This window comes from Hemicordylus capensis, chromosome 12, assembly GCF_027244095.1.
Source record: "Hemicordylus capensis ecotype Gifberg chromosome 12, rHemCap1.1.pri, whole genome shotgun sequence".
Lineage (NCBI taxonomy): Eukaryota > Metazoa > Chordata > Lepidosauria > Squamata > Cordylidae > Hemicordylus > Hemicordylus capensis.
The window spans coordinates 6118642-6133062 of record NC_069668.1 but is presented as its reverse complement, the minus strand read 5'-3'; the positions used below and the strand labels follow the sequence as shown (position 1 = coordinate 6133062).

General features: G+C 47.8%; 1 protein-coding gene across 25 annotated transcripts in view; it reads left to right on the top strand.

Annotated features, from left to right (window-relative positions):
* The window catches only part of LOC128336186 (uncharacterized), a 110464-nt gene that overhangs the window by 38445 nt on the left and 57598 nt on the right, over nucleotides 1-14421 (top strand). For all 25 annotated transcript variants that reach the window (XM_053275441.1, XM_053275440.1, XM_053275434.1 and 22 more), the window contains 4 exons: nucleotides 5065-5180; nucleotides 7877-7917; nucleotides 12058-12161; nucleotides 13788-13974. In XM_053275441.1, coding sequence (XP_053131416.1) covers nucleotides 5065-5180; nucleotides 7877-7917; nucleotides 12058-12161; nucleotides 13788-13974 — 448 coding nt within the window. The remainder of the gene's footprint in view (nucleotides 1-5064; nucleotides 5181-7876; nucleotides 7918-12057; nucleotides 12162-13787; nucleotides 13975-14421) is intronic.

Here is a 14421-nt window from a genome sequence, read left to right as displayed (position 1 = left end):
CATGGTTTAAAAATGCGATCATAGAGACTGTGTACCAGGTTAAACCTGTTAAGAAAGGAAAGAAAAAATATAGGAGGAGGAAGAGGGCCATTTCCTCTTCTGAAAGTTCTTCCTCCAGCTCAGATGTTAGCCCGTCGCCAAAAAAGGCGAAAACAAAGAAAAAGCACCTTAAGGGTAAAAAGGTCCACAAGACCATAAAGCACTTACCCTCCTCCCCTCACTCCTCTGGGATATCTGAACATGACTCAGGGGATCCTACTCCTAGTAACCCCAGACCAGTAAAACAAAGAATTCCCGATGCTTCAGATTCTGATGCAGGCAATAGTCCTTCCAACCCGGGAGGTCTGCCACAAGATCCAGAACTCCCCAACAGGGAGGAGGAAGAGTGGTCTGGAGGGGAGGACAATGAGGCAGTGTCGGTATCGCAAAGGCTGTTTGTGGCTGAGGATTATAATCCATTAATGACACGGATTATTAAAACAATAGGGCTCCATCAGAGCACGCCTCCCAATACCGCTACTTCGGACAAAGGGGAGGTAGTATTTCCAAGGGCGAAGCCTAAGGACATTTTGTTACCCTTTCCTAGCTTATTCACAGAGGTAGTGAAGCAGGAATGGCTACTCCCGGCGGCTAATGGGAAGCCTATGTCAGTGACTAATCGCTTCTGTTCCTACCAGCAGGAACCTTCCGACCTGCTCAAGATGCCCTGCGTCGATGCTCCCATCACCCAACTGGTTTCCAATTCATTGGTCCCACGGGATGGTGAGGTAACTCTAAAGGATCCAGCCGATAAGAAGGCTGAACTTGCTTTTAGAAGAGCGCATGACAACTCCTCATTGTCCACCCGAGCGGCCACTGCAGCCTCTATGGCCGCCAGAGCTTCCCTTTTGTGGCTGGACGATCTACTTAATGACACGCCCTCTGACCCAGTTAAACTAAAGCAACAACTGGTCAAGGTGCAGAAGGCTCAGGACTTTATAGCGGATGCTATCCTGGACTCCGTTAGGTTCTCCTCGAGAGTAGCGGCCACATCAGTGTTGGGGTGTCGCCACCTATGGCTAAAAAATTGGTCTGTTGACAATACGTCAAAGAGTAATTTGACCGCTGTACCTTACGATGCTACAAAATTGTTTGGGGAGGCCGCCCTTAAGGACGTCCTAGTGGAATCTTATGACAAGCGCAAGACTATGCCACTGGCTGGCCGTAAGTCCGACCGTGTGTTTAAGAGGGGGTTCTCTGAGCCTCAGCCCTTTCGAGGTTCTCGCCCTTGGCAGAAGGGTGCTCCAGCAGGTCCTCCCTCGGGAGTAGGCCAGAGCGCACCCGCCCCGTGTTGTGGACAAGCTGTGGTATGTCCCAGAGGTGTCCCTGGCAACAGCAACTGAGAACGGAGCATTGGTTTCACTTACCGTGAAGGCTTCTTCTGGTTGGTGTTGCCAGGGACACCTCGACCCATCCAGTTTGGCGCTCCTGGCATCTTCCCGATGGAGGTTCTTCCGCCTAAATTCCTGGGTCTCCATAGGGGCTTGACATTGGCTTCTGTGGCTACTGTTGTACACTTACTTCAGTCTAATATTTACTGTTAACATTTGTTGTTCCTTGGTTGTACCTTTGGTTCTATTCTTGCTGTATGTCTGTTTTTCTTGGACAAAAGAACTGGGCGGGGTTATCTCCCTAGCCCCAAGGAGGCGTGGCCAAATCTCTTTTGGCAAATCAAATCTGTCCTGCCTAGGACCTAGTGGGAAAGGATAACCCAGAGGTGTCCCTGGCAACATCAACCAGAAGAAGCCTTCACAGTAAGTAAAACCAATGCTCCGTTCCAAGTTCCCTCTGTGGCAGCATCTCCAAGATAAGGCTGAGAGAGATTCCTGCCTGCAACCTTGGAGGAGCCGCTGCCAGTCTGTGAAGATAATACTGAGCTAGATGGACCAATGGTCAGACTCAGTATATGGCAGCTTCCCATGTTCCTATGTAGCAGAATTACCTGTTGGAGGCTGCCTGTTGTCTTTCTGCACAATTTACTGCTTGGGCTTTGCCTCCTTCCAATCAGCCTCTGCTGAGTAGGATGCAATTCTTCCCTGTTGATCTCAGATGCAATTTGGAGCATTCAATCATTCTTAATATGGAGAGGCAGCAGTTACAGGCGACGTAGCAAGAACAGTGACACATGCAGAAACACAAGGGCTTCTCTGGGATTGGTGGTAGTTCCTTGCACCCTCCCAAAGCAAACCTCTTTCATGTATCAGTGACGTGTGTGTCTTTATTGAGGCTGCTCAGCTTTGGCCCTCTTGGAGGCTTTACAAACAGGGCTGTTGTTGTTGTTGTTGTTATTATTATTAATAATATTTTTATACCGCCCAAAACTTACGTTACCCCGAATCTCCTCCGGAAGAGAGTGTCTGCGTTCACACACCAGCCCAACTTACCCAGTAGTCCCTTCGAGATCCTTGGACCCCCTCCACACACAAATCGGGCTTTGTCTTGCGAATTCTAGCTTATCTCGATGTATTTCTGGGTTTTCAAAATGCTGTTTTTAAGTGACTTTTTCTGAAAATGCCGGATCAAATAGGGAGAGGCACTGACATGGAATCATGATATAGAATATATCAGTTATATCAGTATATAGTTTAGGAGACTCAACGCCTGCCGATGTACTTGACTCTGCTGTTGGTGTCCTGGACCTGCCTGCTGTGCTGTTGATCTGGGATCAGTTATTCCTGCAAGCCTAGGATCCAGAGGTGCTGCAAAGTTTCTGTCTCTCTGTCCTTCTGCTCTTAAAGGATTCCTTCATGGCAGCCGACGACTACCCAGCCATGAGAGAGGTGTGTGGTGATGCTTGCTAGCTGCTTTGTATTTGCAGGTTGCAACTGGATGTGGGTTCCCTAGTTTGAGATTTGCTGCTTCCTTTGATGTGTCCTTGTACTGTTGAAATGTAAACTCTGAGTTTGTCTGAATAGGAACATTGGAAGCTGCCTTCTACTGAGTCAGACCATTGGTCTATCTAGCTCAATACTGTCTTCACAGACTAGCAGTGGCTTCTCCAAGATTGCAGGCAGGAGTCTCTCTCAGCCCTATCTTGGAGAGGCTGCCAGGGAGAGAACTTGGAATCGTCTGTATGCAAGCATGAAGGTGCTTTTCCCAGAGCGGCCCCATCCCCTAAGGGGAATACCTTCCACTGCTCACACACATAGTCTCCCATTCAAATGCAATCCAGGGCAGACCCTGATTAGCAAAGGTAACAATTCATGCTTTCTTTGGGGCAGGGACCTGTCTCTGTTTTGGCTCTCTAAATTGCAATGAAACCTCCAGCACTGATTGGCTGAGCTGGTGTGATGACACAGCATATTTGTGAACATTCCACTGCTGAAGGAAGTTGTCCAGAATGTCAAGAAGGTTAGAATGAGCTGTATGCTGTAGGACTGGGGCAGTAATGCTTAGGAGGCTGGCCAAGAGAAAGGGTGGCTACAGGAAGTGAGATAAAGTATAGAGAGCGGGTGTGGTGTAGTGGTTAGAGTGTCGGATTAACATCAGGGTAGCCCAGATGCAAGTATCCATTCAGCCATAATGCTCATTAGGTGGTCTTGGGCCAGTCACTATCTCTCAGCCTGGCCTACCTCACAAGGGTGTTGTGAGCATTAAGCAGTAGGGAAGCCATGTGCCCTGAGTTCCTTGAAGGAACTCCACAGGATTGAATTGAAATAAAAAGGATTGAAAAGCAGTATTGCAGGAAGGAAGAGCCAAGGAGAATGTAAGCATGTGTTGAAACCTCTTGTAGGGCCTGTGAGTGGAAGGAGTTGCAGGGAGAGGAGAGCCGGTCTTGTGACCGCAAGCATGGATTGTCCCCTTTGCTAAGCAGGGCTCGCCTTGGTTTGCATTGGGATGGAAGGCTACATGTGAGCACTGTGAGAGATTCCCCTTGGGGGCCACAGCTCTGTGGAAGAGCCTCTAGGCCCCAGGCCCACTCTCTTGCACCTGCCAGGTCGGGCTAGAAGAGACTCCTGCCTGAAACCATGGAGAGCTGCTGCCAGTCAGTGTAGGCAACACTGTGCTAAATGGTCTGACTCAGTATGAGGCAGCTTCCTATTAGTGGCAAGAAGGAAGCAGGCAGGCAAGGGAAGTTTGAAGGGTCCGGGGTTTGTTTGTTTGTTGGTTGGTTGGTTTATTTAACTCATTTTTATACCGCCCAAAACGCAAGTTCTCTGGGTGGTTTACACCAAGACAATAAAAACAGCCAATAAAAAGATTAAAACATTTCAACCATTATAATTTAAAATGTTGAAACTATTAAAACACAATTAAAACAATATCTAATTAAAAGCCCGGGTGGACAAATGCATCTTGACTGCCTTTTTAAAGGTTGTAAGAGATGGGGAGGCTCTTATTTCAGCAGGAAGTGTGTTCCAAAGCCTCGGGGCTGCAATGGAGAAGGCCTGTCTCCGAGTAGCCACTAGACAAGCCGGTGGCAACTGCAAACGCACCTCTCCTGATGATCTCAATGGGCAGTGTGGTTCATAGCAAAGAAGACATTCTCTTAAATACCCAGAGCCCAAACTGTTTAGGGCTTTATAGGTTATAAGCAAAACCTTGTACTTTGCCTGGAAACCTATTGGCAGCCAGTGTAGATCTTTTAAGATGGGGGTGATATGGTCTCTCCGAGATGACCCCTACTGGTATCGAGTGTTAGGCTGAAATTAGCCTATAATCCTTTGATGTTGTGTGTGTGTGTGTGTGTGTGCAATATATGAATGAATCAAATCAAAGGACATGACACTTCAGAGTCATCATGAGTTTGGAAATTTCATTTGCATGAGGACAAAGAAATAAACAAATTAGGGATTTAAAAACCCACTGGGGACAAAAATAGTTGAATGTTGCAGCTGCATGATGAACGTTGGCGGGAAGGAAGACCGAGTGGGCGGTCTGTAGTGGTAACAAAAGCCCTATTTTTAAGGTGCCCTTCTAAGGAAAAAGCTTTCGTTTCCTGCCACAAAGCCACCTTGAATCTTCTGCAACATTAACATCCGACCCGTGTCCTGTGGAGATGGAAACCCTTCTCTCTCCTCCTAGGACTTTCTGTGCCACGCTTCCCGTCTTCTCACGGCTGACATTCAGAGGGCCTGGATTCACTTGCAGCGGGGGGCTCTGCCAGCGGATATTCCTGGGCTGAACCAGCTGAATCCAAGGTAGCAGACTTAATCTGGTGGCTGGGCTTGGTGGCCAGCAGCCCTTGCCCCTCGAGTCAGCAGGGCGTTCAGCCCGGCTCCTGCGAAATGACAGCAGGGAGGGGACCACGCAGAAGTCAAGCGGAGGCATGCTGCCACCAGCCACACAGCAGAGTTCCCTTGTTCCCTAGAGCAGCAAGTGAGCTTATCTGGGAAGCCTTTTTTCTAGGGGGCTGATCTTGCACATGAGCAGATCTGGCTTGTTGTGCTTCAGAGGCTTCCTTACGGATCTTTCCAGTCCATGAGTCAGGCCCATGAATCTTAGCCATCGGTACCATCCAAGGGTCAAATGCTCATCGTGAGTTTTGGCAACCTCTGCCCCCTCTAGAGAGAGGCGCTTTCCAGATAAGACCCTGCAGCGGGGTCACGGTGGATCTCTTGAAGTGTGCTTCCACACTTCCTGCGTTGTGACACCGCAGTCTCTATGCGGACAGCAGGGTGCCATTCATATTTCCAATGCCTTGTTCCAAATTTAATTGTGCAAATATGATGTTGTATATCTGACGTTCAAAAGTTGCTGTTTTTTCAGGTTGTTCTTTTTTGCGAGACTGCTCCCCCTGCTGGGCGCTTTGCTATTTACGTTTTGAATGCAATTTGCCTGAACGGAAGCATTTTGCTGCTGTTGAGGGGCTAAGATGGAAAGCGCCATGGAGAAGAGGGTGATGGCATGGTTGCACTTACAGCTCTCTCCTTTATCCCTATCCCCAAATGATTATGGCAGGGCTGCTCAGTTTTGGCCCTCCTGCAGATGTTGGCCTACAACTCCCATAATCCCTGGCTCTTGGCCACTTTGGCTGGGGTTTGTGGGAGTTGTAGCTCAAAAACAGCTGGGGGTTGAGCAGGCCTGGGTTTGGGTAAATTGCAGTCCTCTTTGCAAAGGGCCAGGGTCAGAGTTAAGGTGATAATGAACACATTGTTGTCCTCTTTCCATGGAGCCATCTTTGGGGGACACTCCTGACCATTTTCATTTTCATTCTCATCCCTTTGACAACATCAGTCAAATGTTATAGTTGTGTTTTTAAAAAAATTTTTTTTACAAGCTTTTAAAACACCACTGCATATTTGGCCCCTGCAGGCCCAATGGTCAGGACAGTCAAAGCATGAGAACACACCAACAGCTGAAAGCCTGTCGCCTCTTTCCCACCTCTAGGGGCGCAGACATGGTCAGAAATCCCCATGGGCATTCCTGCCCCTAGATCAGTGGCTCTCAATGTGGGTCTCTCCAGATGTGGCTGAACTACATCTCCCTCCAAGCTGGGGGTGCTGGGAGTTGTAGTTTGGCCACATCTGGAGGGACCCACATTGGGAACCACACTGCCCTAGATGGTATTGACCATCCCAGCTGGCTGATGGACAATCTTGCAGTTCTCTTCCTTGGCCAGAACTTGGTGGCTGCAGGCACACAAGCTTTATCCCTCCACCTGTTGGCCCCCAAGCCCTCTGCAGCTGAAAATGAGGGGAAGCTGTCACGGACGGACCACCTGCTTGGTCAAATGCAGACCATTCCAGGTACAGCCCTGGCGTCTCCAGATATGCCCCGTCTGAAACCCCGTCTGAGTAGCCACTGCCGGTCAGGATAGATCAGTGGTTAGGATAGACCTGTGGTCCTCTAGAATAGACCTGTGGTCCTCTAGAATAGACCTGTGGTGCTCTAGACCAGGGATTCTCAACGTTGGGTCCCCAGATGTTATTGGACTTCAGCTACCATAATTCCCAAGCAAAGGCCACTGGGGCTGGGGATTATGGGAGCTGAAGTCCAATAACATCTGGGGACCCAATGTTGAGAATCCCTGCTCTAGATGTTGCTGAACTCCAGCTCCCAGCATTCCCAGTCACAATAAATTGTGGCTGGGGAGATCCAGCAAAACCAGATTGTTGTGGCAGCAATAGCACAGCAAGCATATTCTCCTCCGTGCTGGGAAAAGAAAACCACAAAGGGATCCTTGGTCCCTTCCTCCTCTCCTGATGCAAGGGCTCTCTCTGCCTCCCAGCCCCATAAATTGTGGCTTGGGGGATGCTGGGAGTCATAGTTCAGTGACATCTGGAGGAACTCTAGTTGGGAACCGCTGGTGTAGATAGTCCTGAGCAAGACGGACCATGGATTTGACTTGTCCATGCCTTGCATATGAAAGGGGGGGGTGTCGTTCCCCCACTCCCTGCTGCCGCAAAAAGGCAATTTCAGGAGTTCTGAGGGAAGATTCTCATGTCGGCTGCAAGCACTCCTGATCCTTTTGCCCCCTAGATCTTCCTCATCGCTCCCCCTAGATCTTCCTCATCGCTGTGAGAAATGGTGTCTCATTTGACTTATAAGTTAAGGAGGGCCATTCTAAATCCTTCCACTGCAATGAATATTTTATACTGGGAAATTATGTGTTATATATATATATATATATATATATATATATATATATATATATATACACACACACACACACACACACATACACACACTCACACACACGCACTCACATACCCGTGGCCCCAGCTGCTTACCTCCCCCCACTTGCAGTCACACCCCATCACAGTCTGCAAGATAACTTTAATGAGCAAAAGTCATTAAAATGAGAATTTAGCTCTGATTGTTGCACCCCCCCTCGCAATGAGAAAGCAGAACTAAATGATGAAATCCCACTAATGAGAGCTATTTGCATACGCAGGCCACTTGTGGATCTCTCTCCTAGGCATGACTCAGCGGAAGGTGCGTAACTCCTCTCCCCCGCCACCCCACTTGGTTGATGTTAATATTGAAGAGCGGCAAGAAGAAAGTGGGAAGGTTAACCGTCCCTGCCTATCACATTAGATGATAGATCTTAAGCATTTCAGGTACTGGAGAAAGCCTGGATGATCTCTAGATGGTGCTTAAGCTTTCTGAAGAAGGAGCCCTGCATCTTGATCAAGAGGAAATCTTGTCTGGTGGTGTTCTTCTCCGTAAGACCTGGGGTGACCAATGGTGGCCCCCATCAACCCTAAGAGGAGAGCTGGTCTTGTCCCCTTAGCTAAGCAGGGTCTGCCCTGGTTGCATATGAAAGAGAGACTTGATGTGTGAGCATTGTAAAAGATTCCCCTTAGGGGATAATGAGGCCACTCTGGGAAGAGCATCTAGGCTCCAAGTTCCTTCCCTGGCGGCATCTCCAAGATGGGGCTGGGAGAGACTCCTGCCTGCAACCTTGGAGAAGCCGCTGCCAGTCTGTGAAAACAATCCTGAGCTGGATGGACCAATGGTCTGAGTCAGTCTAAGGCAGCTTCCTGTGTCCTAAGTGCGCACACACATACACACACACACACAGACCCGCCGACTAATTAATTAATAAATAATTGTTTTTTGAGCCTGTGTGAAGCTTTGGCTGAAGCTGAATCCTCGGCCCAGTCGTCCCCCTAGCATCATGTGCTGCTGTGCTCTGCCCAGCGCCAAGGAGCTCCTTGAAGGGAACCAGAGCCCTCTTGAGCCCCCTCGGCACCATCTTGGAAGGTATGCACTGAGTCCTGGGAAGCTATAGGGCTCATAGGACTGCCTCTCTCTTAAACATCCAGCCCCCTGCTAGATATGGCTCTCGCATTTCAGTTTCCCCCCAGAGTGGCCTCTGCTTGGAAAATAGTGAAGACTATAGCTCCCATCATCCACAGCTAAAGGCCATTGCTGCTGGGGCTGTTGGGAGTTGTAGTCAACAACATCTGTGGATCCCCTGTCACAGGGCACTGTAACTGAGGACCCAAGTTTGAGAACGCTTCACTAGAAGGCCCTGTTCTCTAAGCCTCTGCTCTCCGTCTGTAGTATGGGTATAATGAAAGTTTTCTGACCTTTAGATGAACATGACTCTTTCACTAGAAAGCTATAATGCTATAGTGTTTCTGGCCTACCTGACAGGGTGGTTGTTAGGATCGCTGAGATAATATCGAGGAGGTGCTTTGAATGCTGACCAAGCAGTGTGTCTTTCCTTTCTGGAAAGAAAGCCTTGACCTTTCTGTGCAGTGATTCTGCTTTATTCAGATAACCCAGTCCTGACAAGGTGGTCCCAAAGACCTCGACAGTCCATGTTGGGGTCTGTGATTATTTAGCAAACTGCCAAGGGAGCTACCATTCCAGCTAAGCTTAGTTGTTGCAGCTATTTAAGGAAAACACCTGGAGATCACGGTAGATTCTAAACGAAATTGATTTATTGGTGAAGTACATTTGATATAGTCACTTTGAGGGAGGCAGAAGGGAAATGCTTGACTAACAAGCAGAAGGTTGCCGGTTCAAATCCCCCGCTGGTACTATATCGGGCAGCAGCGATATAGGAAGGTGCTGAAAGGCATCATTTCATACTGGGCGGGAGGAGGCAATGGTCAACCCCTCCTGGATTATACCAGAAGAAAACCACAGGGCTCTGTGGGCTCCAGAAGTCGAAATCAACTTGACGGCACACTTTACCTTTTGCCTTTTGATATATAGCTACCTAATGGCATAGCAGGGAAGTAACTTGCCGAGGGAGCAAGAGGTTGCCGGTTCGAATCCCCGCTGGTATGTTTCCCAGACTATGGGAAACACCTCTATCGGGCAGCAGCGATCTAGGAAGGTGCTGAAAGGCATCATCTCAATATTGTGTAGGAGATGGCAATGGTAAACCGCCCAGAGAGCTTGTGTTTTGGGCAGTATAAAAATATGACAAATAAATAAATAAATCTCTCCTGTATTCTGCCAAAGACAACCATGTGGTTCTGTGGTTGCCAGGAGTCGACACTGACTCAACGGCACAACTTTTGAGATAGGAGAGGTATAGCCTATCTATCAGCTACATTATGAATAGGTGGGGGGCGGGAGAGAGAGAGAGAGAGAGATATGTCTCCATCTTCTCTAGGAGGAAAGGAAGAGGACTCACTACAGGAAGTACCTGAGGAGTCAAGGCAGGGGTCATAGAGCAGAGGCAAGCAGGGACAGGTCAGGAGACCCTCACTAGCTACCTCTACTCCCAAGGCCCCCTAGCAGGGGCGTATCTAGGGGTAGGGGAGGCAGGGCACGTGCCCTGGGCGCCACTTGAAGGGGGGCGCCATTTTGTAAAATAAATAAATAAATGGCTGCCAAAAACAAAATGGCCACCGTGCATGCTCAAATGGCCTCTGTGAGGCCCTAGGTCATGCCAGGCATTGCAGAGGCCATTTGAGCATGCGTGGTGGCCATTTTGTTTTCAGTGGCCATTTTTTTAAAAAAAGATTATTTTTTTAATTTTTTAAAAGATTTAAAAACACATGCTCAAATGGTACCTGCGAGGCCCTAGAGGCCAGTGGTGGGTGGGGGAACCTTTGCAACTGCCCCTCACAGTCTTTAGGAAGCCCCCCAAAGGGCACCCCCCAAATTTTTTATTAAAAAATATAATATAAGACACTGTACACATATTCAGATTGGCACCATGTACAGAGAATCAGGGCTTGTGAATACTGAGCTGACGCTTATGACCTAGGATTGTATTCATTTGCTCTTACTTTGCTTCTTGTGATAAGTGAGTTAAATGTGATGTCTTGTTAATATGACTACTAATGGTGGCTAGCCCCTGGTGGCGCAGTGGTAAAACTGCCGCCCTGTAACCAGAAGGCTACAAGTTCGATCCTGACCAGGGGCTCAAGGTTGACTTCCATCCTTCCGAGGTCGGTAAAATGAGTACCCAGAATGTTGGGGGCAATATGCTAAAATCATTGTAAACCGCTTAGAGCGCTCCGGCTATAGAGAGAGCAGTATATAAATGTAAGTGCTATTGCTATTGCTAATGGCGAGTTTGTCTTTGAATCAGTGTGAAATCCTTAATATTAAGGCCCACTGGGAGTTTCTTGCTCTCTTTCCCTCATTTTAACTGTCTTTCTGAAAGACTAGAATATATTCCAAGCAGTGTCACAGTTTACTCTGCATATCCTTTAATTATTTACAGAGTATCTGGGAAAAGTCAAATTCTCCATTGATTTTTAAAACTTATGTAATGGTGATGCTACAATGCATAGTAGAGAATTAGACAGACACTTCTGTTTAGTTTTCCAAGTACACCTCCACATAGTATTTGGGTATTTCATTAGCCCCAGCATACTGAAACTTGTAGTTTTCCAGCATTTTTTGGCCTGGCTAAGTCCACTGCTAAATAGTTTTTGAAAGATTAAAAGATTAACGAGCCTGACTTGTATTTTTCAGCTGATATTATGGTAAAGTTATCTGAAAGATGGGTGTCAGATGCTTGGATGGGGGGTGCAATTTCAGTGCTTGCCCTAGGCGCTATTTTCCCTAGATACGCCTCTGCCCCCTAGTGGTCATTAGCATAGTTGGTGCAAAAGATCGATGCACTGGAACTCTGAAGTCTGTAAGGGAAGAAATCCCTATAGGATGTTATCCCTAGAAGGGATGTTCACGTCACTGTGAACCAGTAATTTGTGCTTGCGTGAGCTGGAGGATGACTTGGAGGGGAAGCGCCTTCTGTGTGGATGATCAGTTTTGTTGCCTGGCTGCCCCCCACTTTAAAGAAATGAGGAGGGGGTGCACACAAGAGGTCAGAGCGGAGGTTTGAGGCTGCCGCTGGAGGCAGGCTTGGGACTAATCCAAGTGCTAGTGTGGTGTCATGGTTAGAATGTTGGACTAGGACCGAGGAGGCCTGAGTTCAAATCCCCATTCAGCCATGAAACTCACTGGGCCAGTCGCATCTCTCTCGGCCTAACCTACCTCACAGGGTTGTTGTGGGGATAAACATAGCCATGTGCTACCTCTGGGCTACCTGAAGGAAGAGAGGGATATTAATGTAATAAATAAACAATATAATCCAGAATGGAACCGTGTGAAAGTTGCACGATGGGTTAATAAGCTTTGATGGTTTTGTTTTAACAGCTGGAAGAAATTATTTGGGCTTCAGGGAAATCTCACTGACTGGAGTGAAAGATATCTTATTGAAGATAGTGTTACCAGTGCCTTGGGCTGAAACACCCCACGCTGTAAGTAGTAAATTAATTAAATGGGCATGGTAATAACTTCTTATTTACAAAAGGAAGAGGCCCAGGGATGGGAATCCTTGTTGGAAATAATTTGCTTTGAGCAAAACCCTAGAACAATTGAGATCATCATCAATATCCTTTATTAAATGTTTTTAGAATGTTCTTTAATAAAGTGTTTTATATACCAGTTTGTGTGTGCTTGGTTATTTATTATTTGTTTGTTTGTTTGTTTGTTTAGTTATTCGATTCTGTACCGCCCTTCCAAAAAATGACTCAGGGTGGTTTACACAGAGAAATAACAAATATATAAGATGGCTCCCTGTCCCCAAAGGGCTCACAATCTAAAAGGAAACGCAAGATAGACACCAGCAACAGCCACTGGAGGGATGCTATGCTGGGGATGGATAGGACCAGTTGCTCTCCCCCTGCTAAATATAAGAGAATCACCACTTTGAAGGGTGCCTCTTTCCTAGGGGTGTGGACAAAACAGGTTGGCCCGGTTCGATTTGAGTCGGAAACGGACTCAAACCAGACCGGTCCAGTTTGGTTTTGTACCCCCTCAAACCCCTCCTTCAATTCGGTTCGAGGGATAGAAGTTAATTTTTTTTTAAATCCACTTATCTCCTCTGGGGTGGAGCTCCGGAGGTTCCCCCTCCCCCACCAGCCTCCATTATTGCCAGAAATTGCCCGGTTCGGGTGGTCTTTGGCCCATTCCGGGCCTGCCCTCCGTCACAGTGGCCATTTTGGAGGCCACTGTGCATGCCCAATGGACCTCTGTGTGGCTGGGTCACCTATTGGGCATGCGCAATGGCCTCCAAAATGGCCAATACAATGGAGGGCAGGCCCAGAATAGGCTGAAGTCTGCCTGAACTGGGCCATCTCTGACAATAATGGAGGCTGGCGGGGGAGGGGGAACCTCTGGAGACCTATCTGCGGCAGCACCTCCCAGAGGGGGTAAGTTGATTTAAACATTTTAAAAAAAACCAAAAACCTTCAACCCCCCTGAACAGGTTGGGCGGGGGGAGTTCGGCTTAATACCAAACAGGAGTCTGTGTGTGTTCCGCTTCAACATCAAGCCATTGAGCTGAACCAGTTCGATGTCAAACCAGTTTGCTCATCCCTGCTCTTTGCTCAGTTAGCATATACTCCCTGGCAGCAACTCCAGGTAGTGATAGGAAAGACTCTGACTTGAAAGCTTGGAGAAGCCTCTGCCAGTCAGTGTGGATCATACTGAACTAGATGGGCCAGTGGTCTGACTCGGTATAAGGCAGCTTCCTGTGTTCTCGGGGATGGAAAGGGTGGGGCTGTCATTGCCCCCTGCACCTCATAAGAACAGCCCTGCTGGATCAGGCCCAGCGCCACCTCTCCCTACTTCATGGGAAAGGCTCTCTCCGACCCCACCCCACACATGCTGTGCCTGGTCGCTCCAGTTGCTGCCCAACGCATGTTCTTATCTGTGATGATATCATGCGCTCTAGCAGGATGAAATGCAGGCTCGTTCCCTTTTAGTAATACAATCACAGGTAGAGTGGGAAAATGTAATTTTTCATGATTAATTAAATTGATCTGCAGGCCGACGCACGGACTCGGACGCAGAGTAATGCGCTTTCCATTTTCCCGTTCTAGTTTGGTGCCCCAAAGGAGATGGGCTTCCAACATTTTGACCCTTCTGCTCTGAAGTTAACAGTCTCCGTATTTTGTGGCCCCGAAATGCTGCGTTCTAAGACCAACTCTCTCAAGCCGCCTCTTCTGAGGAAAACCCGAGAAAAACCTGCTCCTCAACGCGAGACGCAATTGACATACAACTGTAACGGTATGAAAGTGAGACGAGTTCCTGTTGTCAAACCAGTTTATTGCCAACTATTTTATTTGTTGGGAGCAGGGACGACTCTTGAACAAGTTGTTAATAGTAATGAGTTAATAATTAGTAGTTAATAATAAAACATTCTTTGGGGAGTGAGGATTTTTCTGTGCATTAAATACTTCTAGAGGGTAAGGTGAGTGTTGTTAGTTTATTTACCTTATTAATGAAACTTCCTTGACGTTTTCAAATTTATTTGGGAAATGGGCCAGATGGCTCCTAGAAAATACTGGCCTTCTGGAATAGGGCAAACCTTCTGGTCTGCTTTCTAGGCTAGTTTTTTCTTCCTGTCCAAAACCATGTGACAGGAAAGACCAGGGTGGGAAGAAAGATCAATATAAAGCCGGCTGAAATCTGCTTGGACCCTGCACACATACATGGCCCAGTTCCTGCCCAGGA